Raw genomic sequence first — 13,236 nt, 5'->3', positions numbered from 1 at the left:
TATGTGATTTTGTTATATTTTAGTTTTTAGTCTATTGTATATTGCTTTTTTTTCTTTTCAATATTTATGGGAACCTTTAAAAAATTGAGTTAAAATAGAATATTATGAAGGACTCATGGCAACATAATATATAGAATAAAGGTCGTAAAAGATCCATAATTTTTTTTTTAGTAACTAGCATGATTTGCTATTGCATCTTGAAGCCGCATGCTTAATATTTTATATTTTCTGGGTGAGATGTGCACTAGTGCAGCGCTCAAGTATTTTGTACGAGTTAACCTTGAACCCCTTAAACTATTGCTGAATATGATATATACTCCAATAATTTCTCATTTTCTACTTTTTAGTCCTTAACTATTTGATCTTCAATTCATTCAGTATGGAAGTTTCTTAAAACACGAATACGTCCGTTTATCGAAAAAAAATTATTATTAAATTGCTCTACCATGCTTGATTAGTTTTTAGATTTACTATACAAATATATGACAATCGTAATATATTTTGACTATTTAAGAAAATTCATTTAGCAACTGTACTTACTGAAACAAACAAAATTATAAAGATTAAGTATTGGTTGGCCATTACAAATTTAACTTTTTTTTTTTTTTTTGCAAACCCAAATTAAACCGAATTAAACAGAAAAAGATTCACCAACCCCCTAAGTATGGAGCTTTTGGTCCATTTTAAACGATGGTGAACGTGTCAATTGCGTCCGATTTAGTACTCTTGAACTTCTTCAAATGGCTATGGGAAACTTGTTTGTCGCTAAAAGTGGCTTTTCATAAAATATATACTTTTTGGATTACTAGAGCCTACCGGCGCTATCAGAAGAAATTGACCGGAAGCTAAGACTCTGGAGAATACACGCTTCAAAGGTCCTACTTAATTGGAACATGTGGAGGGTAACGGTCCACACAAGTTGACTTAATTAATAAGAACAGATTATTAATATGTAACGTCATGTTTTGATGTACCGTAAATGGTGGTAAATGTTTACATTAGTACGCTAGTAGGCCGGCCTGACCAAAACTTTTGAAGCCCCCTTTTTTGAGATGCCATAAATTCGAAAACGGTTGATGGAAAATGGAACCGTTTTTTTTTTCCTTTCTTTCTATTGATACAAAAAACTTTGGCAAAAGGGGAGCCTAAATTCAGATGCCACAGGCCTAGAGGAGATTATATGGCGATTTATATAATTCGCCTACCAACAAGAGACTATTAGCATACACCAGGAATCATATTTAACTTCAACAATTGATTCCAATTGTTTATAAGTAATTACTTACTTTGAACAATTGGTTTTGGGGATTGAATTTGAGCACATCCGAAAATCTTTCATTGTCTAACTTGGTGGCTGATCAGATTAAGATCACACCAAAAACAAAAAATTCTTTTGCAAGTCTACAAGCCATCATAGCCCTCTAGCAATGAAACTCGATAAAATGATGGATATGCTTAAAAACGTTGTTGATAGTGCTTAAAAAAACCAGCATCAATTTGACTTTATGAAGGGTGCCACCTTAATTAAGGTCACACACGATTAGATCGTGGTTAATGTATTGGGACAACTGTAATTGTGCTCACTATCCAAAACAACCCACCGGAGATTATGGTTTACGAAAGTCTTAACAATTGCAATGGACATTTGGGAGTAAGTTAGTAACAGCATGGAATGTGACTACACCCCACCACAACATCATCCGTTGGGTTTAATATGTTCACAAAATTTGTTGAAACAAGTACTGCTTCCGTCCCAATTTAAGAGTTTTTTTTTTCATCTGTCTCAAATTATAGTTCATTTTCAATTGAAGATTATAGCTAACATTAAATTGCTCTAAAATATCTTTATTTAATGCATGTTATTATTGAATATAACCTAACTATTTAATATAAAACTAATTAGTCATACTTCATTTAATGTAAGGATATTTTAGAAAAATAGTAAACCAAATTTATTTTTCTAATAAAGTTAATTAACTTTTATTAAATTTTTTGAAAAAAATTATTATTAAAATGGGATGGAGGAAGTGCATGCTTTTTTTGTTTATGGGTTTTACAATTCGAGGCATGCATCCTAAGGGCACTGCCTAAAATTTGGGCTCTATAAATTCTTGTCTTCTTTTTCTTTTTTTTTTTACACAATATTCTTATAATCTAATCTATTCTAGAATAGAGGAAGGAGGAATTTAAAAAAATTGTATAAGAGATTAGCAAATATACAGATCTAATTAGACTAAAAGAATACTCTGACACCTCCTTTAAATTTTGTTTACGATAGATAGGATTCGCACCTCCGACTTACAGTTTAAAGAGTGATTTAATCTTTTTTTGGTGGTCATTGAATCAAAACTCGGTGTTTGTGTATTATTGTCTTCATGGAAAAAGATGATGGACCCCACCAGTTTTGTGTGCTTATTTTGTACTCTAATGGCATGGATTTTTTTAAAAGAAAATGTTGTAGGCAGATTTTCGACTTTTATTAATCAAAAGCTTCAAACCTCAGGTACAGCAGGGGCTGCCATGCCCATTCCATCAAGACCATCACTAGATCCCAACTCTAGTGCTCGTCACCGCCCTAAATCTAGTAACATTGGCATAAATGTCAGAAGAGGGTTTGTGGGATTTCAGCAGTTGAACGTGATAAAAGCCTATAGACGATATGGTATTAGCAGGATGAAGTGTTACATTCTCCCATGCCCACACCAGAATTCCACCTTCTTGCAGAGTTAGGCATGCCTCTAATTAACACATGTACGAGTATAGTTGGAAGAATTTCTTGCTTCTTCTATCATCATTCCAGCTGTTGTTGCCGACTCCATTTGTATATATTTTGCTTCCACTTTACATAAGAAACTAAGATGCATTCTTATTATTCGTCCTACCATCTGCAGTCATTAGTTGTAGTCCACTCAAAGATGTGATGATTTTGCTTCATGTGATGCACGGTTGACGCGGCTGGCCAGGGGTCGACAGCCCATGAATTTTTGCATGAAAATTTCTTTGGTACTACAACCTTTAGCGTAATATCAGATGATGAATTCGTGAAAGTTGAAATAAAACCAACAGGCAAGGAGAAGAACGGAATGTGCAATTATTACTAACATCTATGAAGTCAAGTCTATGAAATCAACAGTATTGCTTAAAACAAAGAACTTGGGGTAATTTTCTTGACAAAATTTTGAAGACTCATGGAAGACTTTGACCCAAAAAACGAAAATAGCAAAAAGTGATCTTTCCCAAGTTGTTTCGTGTATTGTCTGTGGGGTTTTAGTTGGGCTGCAAAACACGTTATATGTTGATTAGAAGCACTACTAAATAAGGGTTGACGTGAATACACCTATATGCATATACATAAAATAGGTATTAGTGTTATGTGTGTATATATTCAATCTTACTATATTAGTAGTATCTGCACTAATAAGTCTGAATTAATTTATCTTTTTTAAATATAAATACATTTCCAATGTTGTCAAGTTTTAGGTCAATAGTCCTTGGCATGGTTTTTCTAACTAATTTATAGTAGATAACAATTTTGAAATTGCTCCTTTTGACTCATCTTAACTTTGTAACCTTTGTCAATTGAGTTGAAAACAAGGAATTGTTTTTAACCAGTTCTCCCGCTTGGTAATAATGTGCTAGCTACAATTCTTGACAAAGTGATAATTTGGCTGACGAAAACCAAATGTTTATGCTGCTGTCCTTACTTCCAAATTATTTCAGGATAAAATGGTTATTTCAAAAAAAATTTATATTATATTCAATTTATTTACAACTTATCTAAATTTATTTACACCCTATTCAACCGTATTTACACCTTAAGGATAAATTAATTTGAAATGGTACTCGTGAGGTCCCATCCAACTACCTCCAAAGCCAATGACTTTACGCTTTTGATGTCAAATTCTACAAGTATTATTTCCTTTCAAGTTTACTCAATTTTCGATCTCTACTTGGAAGAAAAATAATAAAACAAAAAAAATTCACTAATAAATTTTAGCACTAGATGAAAATGAGCTCAGAACTTACTTTCTGATTCGTATGAACATCAAGATTCTCAAAAATGTATCAATCGAATGGATGATCAATCAAGGTCAAGATCCGAAAACCAAAGGGGAAAATCTGGAAAATACTTGTGATGTCGTCTCCAGACATTATGACAACATGTGTTGCGCTTTTCGTGGATCAAAATCCCGGATTTCTGTACCACTATCCTCGCCGACCTAGTAAATTCATGAAAACCTCCAAAGTCAACGAGTTATTTTCAAAGAATTAATAAAGGGCCCCTATTTTTGCTATTTTTCTTGTCACAATCCATCATTTGTTGAAGGAAAATGTTAATCACATTTTACTTTTTATTAATCAGACTGTCAATACTTATCTTATCAAACAATGAAAGTCATATGATAAAAATGACAGTGAAAATATGATTAACAAAAAGTGGAATACGATAAATATTTCTCTTTATTCAATGCGTAATTTATCAAGCTTGGTAAGTACTCCTTCAATACGCCTATAAATTTGCCTAATACAAAGCTTTTGTTTCATCACCCTCGAGTCTTCCACTTCTCCTCACTCGTAGGACCTGAAAACATGTCCAAACTATATTCTGATAAGACCATTTTCATGAAAATTGGGATATCAAACATTATTTTGTCAATCCTTATTTTCACCGCCGAAAGTAGCCCACCTCAAGATCCAATAAGATGTTCAAATAAAACCTTCAACTGCACCATAATCAACACTTATGGGTCCTTCCCTGATCGGACCATTTGTCGAGCAGCTGAAGTTGTCTACCCTTCAACAGAAGCTGAGCTAGTCTCAATAGTAGCAAATGCAGCTTTACTAAACAGAAAAATGAAGGTGGCGACTTCAACTTCCCACAGTATTCCCAAGTTGGCTTGTCCTGATGGCGAGAATGGCCTTCTGATAAGCACGAAAAACCTTGATCAAACCATTAATGTCGATAAATCGAGCATGACGATGACTGTTGGAAGTGGGATGACTCTCAGGGAGCTGATTAGCAAGGCGGCCGAGGTGGGGCTGGCCTTGCCTTATGCACCGTACTGGTGGGGCTTAACAGTTGGTGGAATGTTGGGCACGGGGGCTCATGGCAGCTCTTTATGGGGTTTGGGCAGTGCTGTCCATGACTATGTTGTTCAGCTTCGGATTGTCACACCCGCTGGACCTGAGGAAGGTTATGCAAAAGTGAGGATACTTGAGAGTGATAATCCTGAGCTCAATGCAGCAAAAGTTTCTCTCGGAGTTCTTGGAGTAATTTCACAGGTACTTAGGTTGGTACTAGTTTTCATTTTTGTCTGCATCTTTGTTTCTCCTCCCTGCAAAAGTGACTGCATTTAAGGTAACACCTTGTTTGGATTGCATTTTTCTAGATTTTTTATAGAAAATTTATTATAGCGATTTGATTCATATGAAGTAAAAAAATAATTGAAAAATATGTTTTCAAAAAAGGCCTTAGGGATTGGAGGGGCCATCATCATGTGTAGGGCTTTTGATATAGGGGGTAGAGGTTAGAAACAAAATCATACTTGTTTGGTAAATCACAAGTGAAGTGTGACCTCTCATCCAAGACAAGTAGTGCAAGACTCATTTCGGAAATGGATATCCATTCAACTATGAACCTGTTGAAGCCATTAGTTATATGAACCTATGGCTCGATGAAAGGAACATCATGGTAGTAAGAATCAATTACTACTAATTTGAACTTTGTGAAAAAGTTGCAAATTAAGGCATTGTTATTTAATGATATGCAAAAAGTCTATGCGCTTTTTGTAATGCTTATAGTCTTGATTCGAATCAAGTACGGTTATGAATTGGTATAATTTTGGACCAGTAAAATTTTAGATTTTTGATGCAACAGTACGAGAATAGCTTATGTTACTAGTAAAATAATTCATCCTATCTGGAAACAAGAACGAGTGTTACTTTAAGTTATTAGTTTAATAATAATGGTGCTTAAAAAAATTATTGCAATTGCAGGTAACTTTGAAGCTTCAACCAATGTTCAAACGATCTATCACCTTCATGGAGAAGAATGATTCAAGTCTTGGAGATCAAGCATCAAGCTTTGGATATCAGCATGAATTTGCAGATGTTAGTTGGCATCCAAGTCAAAAAAAGGTGATTTATAGGGTTGATGACCGAGTTGCCACCAACGCCCTGGGAAATGGCCTTAATGATTTCACTGGCTTTCGCTCCACTCCTTCACTTGTTGTCGCAGCAGTTAGATCCACAGGTCCAGCCAAACTTTTCTTTGAATAATTCATTTATTATTTCTCTACCCCTTTATTTTCTATACATTTTTTGAAGGAAAAAAAAAATAAAGAATCCAATAATTTTCAGGGAAGTTGATAATTATATACTTTTTCTGAAAAAAATAAAGCAATTTTCAGGGATTAGGTTTAGGAGTGTAAAAGATTTTAGTCAAATCGGATACCGTAGTGTTCAAGGTTATTTGATTATTCTAGTAAATTTGAAATTTTATTTAAATTTGACTTATTTATTTATCAAAACGAGCTTTTACTGATGTTGAAAATTATCTATTGTTCAATGTTATCGGTTGTTATAATAGTGAACTTTAACCATGCAGAGGAGATTCAAGAATCAACAAATGATGCAAATGGGATATGCTTAAATGCGGCAACAACAATATTTACATTAAAAGCGACTGCATATGGGTACACCAACGATGGTATTTATTCTTCTCAAACTGTTCATCTATGTGGTTGTCTTTCATCTGGAATTTAATGGGAAAGTGACTTCACAGCTCAAACATGTTCCCCCTGCACCAACTTTATTACATGTACAAAACTAGCAGATTGCCATGTTGAAATATGGTCTAATCACATCTCATAATTAATGCAATTCAGTATCATTGCATGCAGATAAATCATGTTTAATAGTGGCTAATAGTAAAATTTTTCAGCTGTCTCTGTTTGGATTGCTGAGTTTTTCAAAAATTAGTTTTTTAAATACTATTAAAATTTTTAAAAAGTATTTTAAAAGGTATTCTAAAAAGTAATCTAATTTTTTTTTAATATTTAAAAAATATCTCAAAATATATTCTAAAAATTCTTTTACTCTTAAATATTTCAAAATATTTTTTAAAAATATTTCAAAATATATTATAAAAACTCTGTTGCAGTAAATTTTTTCTAAAATACCCAAAAAAAGCTAATCAAAACGCACCTGTCTTCCCAAATTTCTTTGTCATAAAATTAATAATTTGATTATGTCTATGTCTACAAATTTCAAGTCACAACCATGTTAAGTTTACAATTGGTTTCTGTTTAGGTTCTGTTTTCTGTTGGTTTGTGTGTGTATGACTATGCTTGACTTGACTGTTTTTGTATGTCAATCAGTCACCTGACCCATGCAATTGCTTTCGGCAGTAAGTTACATGAATACACCGACAAAGTGATAATGGTTTTCCTTTTGCTAAAAACCTGATGTCACATTGGTTTTTTCTTCTTTGTTTTCGTCAGAGTTGTTGATTTCTTGAAACTTATGTGTTGTTGACCTTTTCATTTCCGGACAAAATATGCTAGTTCATAGGGGTACATGCCTTTTAGAATAAATCCAACAGGAAAAAAAAAGTTTAGAAGAGTACATATTAAACAATCACTCTCAAACTTTATACTTTTTTTGGATTTCGATTTAAGATCAGATAGGATTATAGGAAGGTTTAGAGCTTTTGTCCCATTCATGAAATTCAGCCCACATCAATAGCCCCTAGTTAAGAAATACCAACCACCGTAGTACCCAGTTCATAAATACGTAAGCTACCACTCTATGGAGTGCAGAATTTGGCTAGCCTGAATTGGTCAACATGTCAGAGTTCCTTAGTAAATTCCAATCTACTCAATGTAAATGTTTAGTACCATCAGCCTACAAATAAACTATCATCCGAGTATTATATAGTGTTTAAAATAAACTAATTAATCAGCTAGAGAGAAAAGTGTATGCAGTACAAATTTAATGGGACTTGCCATTTCAGTTGGTGACATAATAATTATGATTATAATTAAGCAAAATGTTTTGACCTATTAGTTGTAATTTGTTATTAATCATAATAAAATGGATTAATTTTTCCTACACTAACAGTACATATACTGACTAATTTAAATGCATGCCATATCATTTGCATTTAAATTTAAACACCAAATTTTACATATATAGCATGTATTTAGACTCTCAAGTGTATAAACTATCTATATATAAAAGATTTAGTCAAACAAAATATGTCAATACGTTATTTTCTTACCATGCTTGTATCTTTGCTTCATGTTCACAAAAAAGGGAAAAAAAATCCAGCATTGACCAATGACTTTCTGATACTTATGTTAGGTATTATATTCAAGGGATATCCAATAGTTGGATATCAAAATCGTCTGCAGGCATCAGGCAGCTGCCTTAATGGAATTCAAGATGCATTGATCACAGCTTGTCCATGGGACCCTAGAGTTAAAGGCTTATTTTTTCACCAAACAACATTTAGTATAGGGTTCTCAAAAGTCAAGGGTTTCATTGAAGACGTACAAAATCTTGTCAATTTGGTGCCTAAGGCCTTGTGTGGCATAGACATTTACAATGGCATCTTAATGAGGTATGTCAAAGCTTCAAGTGCTTATTTGGGAAAACAAGAAGATGGGATAGACTTTGATATCACATACTACAGAAGCAAAGACCCAAACAAGCCTAGGCTTTATGAAGACATTCTTGAAGAGATAGAGCAAATTGCTATGTTCAAGTATGGAGGGTTGCCACACTGGGGAAAGAATAGAAATGTTGCTTTTCTTGGGGCAATCAAGAAATATAGAAATGTCACTGAATTCATGAAGGTCAAAGAAAATTATGACCCAAATAGGCTGTTTTCTAGTGAATGGACAGACCAAGTTCTTGGGTTGAAAAATGGGATCACCATAGACAAGGATGGCTGTGCTTTGGAGGGCCTTTGCATTTGTTCTCAAGATAATCATTGTGCCCCAAGATTGGGCTATTTTTGTAGACCGGGAAAAATTTACAAGGATGCTAGGGTATGTACCCTATCAGCAAAAAGGTGAAGAAAATACTTAAAGTCACAAAAAGATCTATACGTAGAATTTTGGACTTTCTAGGAAATAAATTATTTTTGTAACGTCATATAACTAATGGAATTTTCCAATAAAGTCGACCTTATGCGCATGAGGCCTTTGTGTGTGAAACAAACGTATGAGCTAGGGTAGATGTGAAAATGGGCTCATATCTCCTACTGGCATATCCAATGGTGAGCCCATATCTACCCAAGGCACGTCAGGCCCATTCCAAACTCAGCTATCCCGAAACTAAATCAACCTTAGCCAATCCTTTCACACAAAATAAATAAATTTTTTACTAAAAAAAAAAATGGACAAATTTATCGAGTAATAAAATTTTAATTTGATAAACTCAAGTACAGGTTATTGAATTCTTACGTGGTATCTCTATAAACTCATATGCTTAGTAATTTAAACTTTTGCTGCTTATATCATTGGACTTGAATAATAATAATAATTCTTCCTTCTTCATTTTTTTTCTTTGTTATTTTAGATGAATAAAATGGGACAAAGATAGTTGCTTCATCCATTATATCCTCCCTTCACATCCAAATATACCAATCCAGTATATCCAACCTTGGAATCTTTGTGCTCCCACCAAAAAAAAAAAAAAAAGAAGAAGCCCATAGAATCTTCTCATTATCAAAATGAATTACATAGCTAATAATATTCCATGTCCTTTTCCCCTTCAATGAAAGGCATCCTTTTCCTATTATACACATTTTGGACATCCCAAAATTGAGGCCACCAGGGTAAAGGGACATCCCATGAGGAAGCATTCAGAGAAAAGACGAAACTTACAATGGATTTTTCTGCTTTGTTTAGTGAGCCAAGAAGTGGAATACAAAAATTTGATCACGCTATAGATTCCTTGTAGAGTTAATTACATTGAAACCCTAAATACTTTGGGATATTATTACATTACTCTCTTGAGTTTCAAAAGTATACACTTCGCCCTCTCTGAAAAGACCAATCAAACATCTCGACTACCAAGTCCTTTAGAAAAAGAGAACAAAATGAGCTAACTGCCCTTGAATTACTATTACAATTTACATGCTTTGCTTTATCTTGGTAGCTAGCTGTTGGCCAATTGTTTCATCTCTTCTTATTATGCTTTCTACAAACTTTTTCATGTTTAAATCTCGCCCTTCACTTTTATTTTAAGGTTATATTATCCTAAGGTGCTATTAAATAGATAGATTTTGTCAAATTCCATGAATGATATATCATAGATCGGACAAACCTTTTAAGCGAAAAAAAGCAATTCAGACACTAATTGATCCTCAATTAGAGAAAAACTAGCGTAATTCTTGTACACAATATGAAAAGTAAAATTCAAATACAATATAAAAGGTATCCCGCAAAATTAGAGCAAAAAATTCCAAAAAGATGAGACCAGAACTTTAGAAAACTAACCATCAGGTTTGTTTGGATTGAGGATTACTTGTCAAAAATTATTTGCTTACATCATCATTACAATTTCTAACACACCTTTTTATCTTCCCAATTACCTTTTTATCTCATATACATTACATCACAAAAAGTGCTACAGTAAAAATATCTCAAATAATTTATCCATCATTTCTTTTATTCTAAATTTCTCTTCTAATATTGGAACCTAAATCTTTGAAGAGGTGGATCCAAAGCTTCTATTTTTTGATTTATTATTAGAAAAGCAACATGAACTCACGAGGCTTTTTTTAATTTATCTTTTAATAGATAAGTTATTCCAAATTGAAAACATATGTTTATGTGTTGAACAAAGACTTCACTTAACTTTGCCTATGATTTGCAAGGAAATTCATAAATACATAAATAACAGTCTAAAAATTACCTATTGTTTAAATTCGGCAAATGAAACATATTATGGACAAAGATACTTTTGGCAATATACCTTCCTGGAATTAAGAGTTCAAACCTCGCAAGATGGATGGGGCACACACATTGCATATTTTTAAAATCTAAGGTGGTGAAGTATGACTATCCCCAAAATAGAGGGCCCTAAAGCGAAATTGAGTTCGTATATGAGTACTATTTATTATAGTATTTGTAAATTGTTAAGTACTAACTTTTGCGTTGTCAAAAGGTGGGTAAGGCGTGTGGTGGATGTGCGCCTAGTGTGTGAACTGTGTGAAGTTTTCTGTGCCGTTCTTGAACCAACTTTGGACGTACCTCGATTGGACCTATCCGCGCCGTTAGCAGGAGACCATAGTTTTTTTCATCACGATACCAAACCATAGATTTCAGCATGAAGAATATAGCATAGAATAGTTAAAAAGCTAAATCCAAAAGCAGCAATTTATGCTCATTTCCAGTAATGCTATAAAATAGGACTCCTCAAATAAGAATATTCCAATTCTTTTAAGCATGTGAGAGTCACTAAAACTCATGTATTCTATGCCTTTTAATGTTCCTATCAATCTGAATCTCAAAGGGGAAAAATGGGATGGGATAAAAAAATTTAATATCAAAATAAAGACAGAAAAAAAGGAAAGAATAAATAAATTGCAAGATTTATCTTCTCTCATATTTTTTTTTCTTTTGTTTAAAAGTGGCAAAACCTTGTATTGCTTGGATGAAACATAAAAGGAATGAGACAAACAAGAAAAGCAAAGAGGAAAACTTTCTAAACTTGAGAACGCAAACTTTCTTTCATGGAATCGGGGCTTTCCATCTTAATGTGGAAACAAAACTAAACAGCTGGGAATTCTTCTTTCTTCCTATATAGTACTACCTAAGAAGAGTACCAACTACCAAGACAATATATATATATATAGATTAACTTCATTTCTTCTTGTCTTGCTCTCATCAATTTCTTGTTTCTTTCTCATAAAGAGAAAATCTTTCTTGGTTTTTTTTTTTCCTTTTCAAGAAAAACTAGTGCAATAAATGGCTGGAGAACAAGAGAAATTATTGCTGGATGAACACAAGGAGAACCATTTCACAGCTGGAGAAATTGTACGTGACATGATTATTGGTGTTTCTGATGGCCTAACAGTCCCTTTTGCTCTGGCTGCTGGATTGTCTGGTGCTAATGCTTCATCATCCATCATTCTCACTGCTGGCATTGCTGAGGTTGCTGCTGGAGCCATTTCCATGGGACTTGGAGGGTGATTTCTATTTCCTTTTTCGATTCTTGATTTGTTTCCACATCTAATTTCCTCACAAAATAAAGTTTGGTCCAAATAGTAACGAAAATCATGCTGCAGAAACAGTCAAATAGGACTAATTCTTACATGCATAGGCTCGTATATTGGTAGACCAATAAGATGCAATGGATGCACTGAATATTTTCCTGTCAGTTAGGTACTGTTCTAGGATGGACTGAGAATATTTCTTCCTTCTTTCTTCATTTCTCTTTCTTTTTATGTATAATTCTTGGGTTTTTCTTTTCCTTTACATATTAATGAAAAACATTTATAAAAAAAAAAAAGCATGTAATCCCTACCCAACTGGGGCCATTGATAGGCATGAAGAATCATGGCCAAAATGATATACCAATTTCAAAGGTGATTATGCATTTAGTACAACAAACATCACGAGATATGAAATTATATATATTTTTGCTGTCTATTTATGCAATTAATTTACCACATAACTTCAATAAGTGCTAATTTTTCATATGTATTTAGTTATCTTGCTGCAAAAAGTGAGGCTGACCACTACATGAGAGAACTCAAAAGGGAAGAGGAAGAGATCATTGCTGTACCAGATACAGGTTTGAGTTTTGATTTTTTTTTTTTTTGAATGGATTTTTACTCTTAATCAACCAACGATATTTACTGTCTCCATTTCATGGATAAATCAACAATGCAGAAGCAGCAGAGGTCGCAGAGATATTGTCCAGGTATGGAATTGAGCCCCATGAATATAAGCCAGTGGTGAACGCTCTGAGGAAGAACCCACAAGCCTGGCTTGATTTCATGATGAAGTAAGTTTAACTTTGACATGCATGGAATATAAGCGCCACATGTTACAAGGTTAACCACAAAAAAAAAATCATCAATTTCTCCTATATTTTTGTCAGAATTTTTTACAAGAGAAAAAAGAAACAAATTTGTTCATGAAATGTTACGGGGCTCATATATTTTTACAAGTAGAATGAATCCATAATGTGACAAAAAATAAATAAATAAATAAAGTC

At 33.4% G+C, this 13,236-nt stretch overlaps 2 protein-coding genes across 2 annotated transcripts; both read left to right on the top strand.

The window, feature by feature from the left end:
* The first annotated feature begins 4,561 nt into the window (after nt 1–4,561).
* Nucleotides 4,562–9,182, top strand: LOC113776029 (probable L-gulonolactone oxidase 6). Its single transcript, XM_027321092.1, has 4 exons — nt 4,562–5,283; nt 5,998–6,253; nt 6,608–6,709; nt 8,365–9,182. Exons 1-4 carry the CDS (start codon nt 4,591–4,593, stop codon nt 9,078–9,080), a joined length of 1,767 nt encoding a protein of 588 aa, XP_027176893.1. The 5' UTR covers nt 4,562–4,590; the 3' UTR covers nt 9,081–9,182.
* A 2,732-nt stretch (nt 9,183–11,914) lies between these two features.
* On the top strand, nt 11,915–13,027 carry LOC113776031 (vacuolar iron transporter 1-like). Its single transcript, XM_027321095.1, has 3 exons — nt 11,915–12,202; nt 12,725–12,810; nt 12,909–13,027. The coding sequence occupies exons 1-3, from the start codon at nt 11,982–11,984 to the stop codon at nt 13,025–13,027; spliced, it is 426 nt and encodes a 141-aa protein (XP_027176896.1). The 5' UTR covers nt 11,915–11,981.
* Nucleotides 13,028–13,236: the final 209 nt, after the last annotated feature.

Source organism: Coffea eugenioides, chromosome 6, assembly GCF_003713205.1.
Source record: "Coffea eugenioides isolate CCC68of chromosome 6, Ceug_1.0, whole genome shotgun sequence".
In the NCBI taxonomy this organism is placed as follows: Eukaryota; Viridiplantae; Streptophyta; class Magnoliopsida; order Gentianales; family Rubiaceae; genus Coffea; species Coffea eugenioides.
The sequence above is the reverse complement of the archived record's forward strand: the minus strand, read 5'-3'. Positions and strand labels throughout refer to the sequence as shown.

What these genes read in the sequence shown, in the direction of transcription:
- LOC113776029 (XM_027321092.1), top strand. Translation starts at nt 4,591, where the DNA reads ATGTCCAAACTATATTCTGATAAGACCATTTTCATGAAAATTGGGATA. An exon ending in TTCTTGGAGTAATTTCACAG is followed by an intron (nt 5,284 to 5,997) that starts GTACTTAGGTTG and finishes TTGCAATTGCAG; the next exon opens with GTAACTTTGAAGCTTCAACC. An exon ending in ATATGGGTACACCAACGATG is followed by an intron (nt 6,710 to 8,364) that starts GTATTTATTCTT and finishes TACTTATGTTAG; the next exon opens with GTATTATATTCAAGGGATAT.
- LOC113776031 (XM_027321095.1), top strand. Translation starts at nt 11,982, where the DNA reads ATGGCTGGAGAACAAGAGAAATTATTGCTGGATGAACACAAGGAGAAC. An exon ending in ATTTCCATGGGACTTGGAGG is followed by an intron (nt 12,203 to 12,724) that starts GTGATTTCTATT and finishes ATATGTATTTAG; the next exon opens with TTATCTTGCTGCAAAAAGTG. An exon ending in CATTGCTGTACCAGATACAG is followed by an intron (nt 12,811 to 12,908) that starts GTTTGAGTTTTG and finishes TCAACAATGCAG; the next exon opens with AAGCAGCAGAGGTCGCAGAG.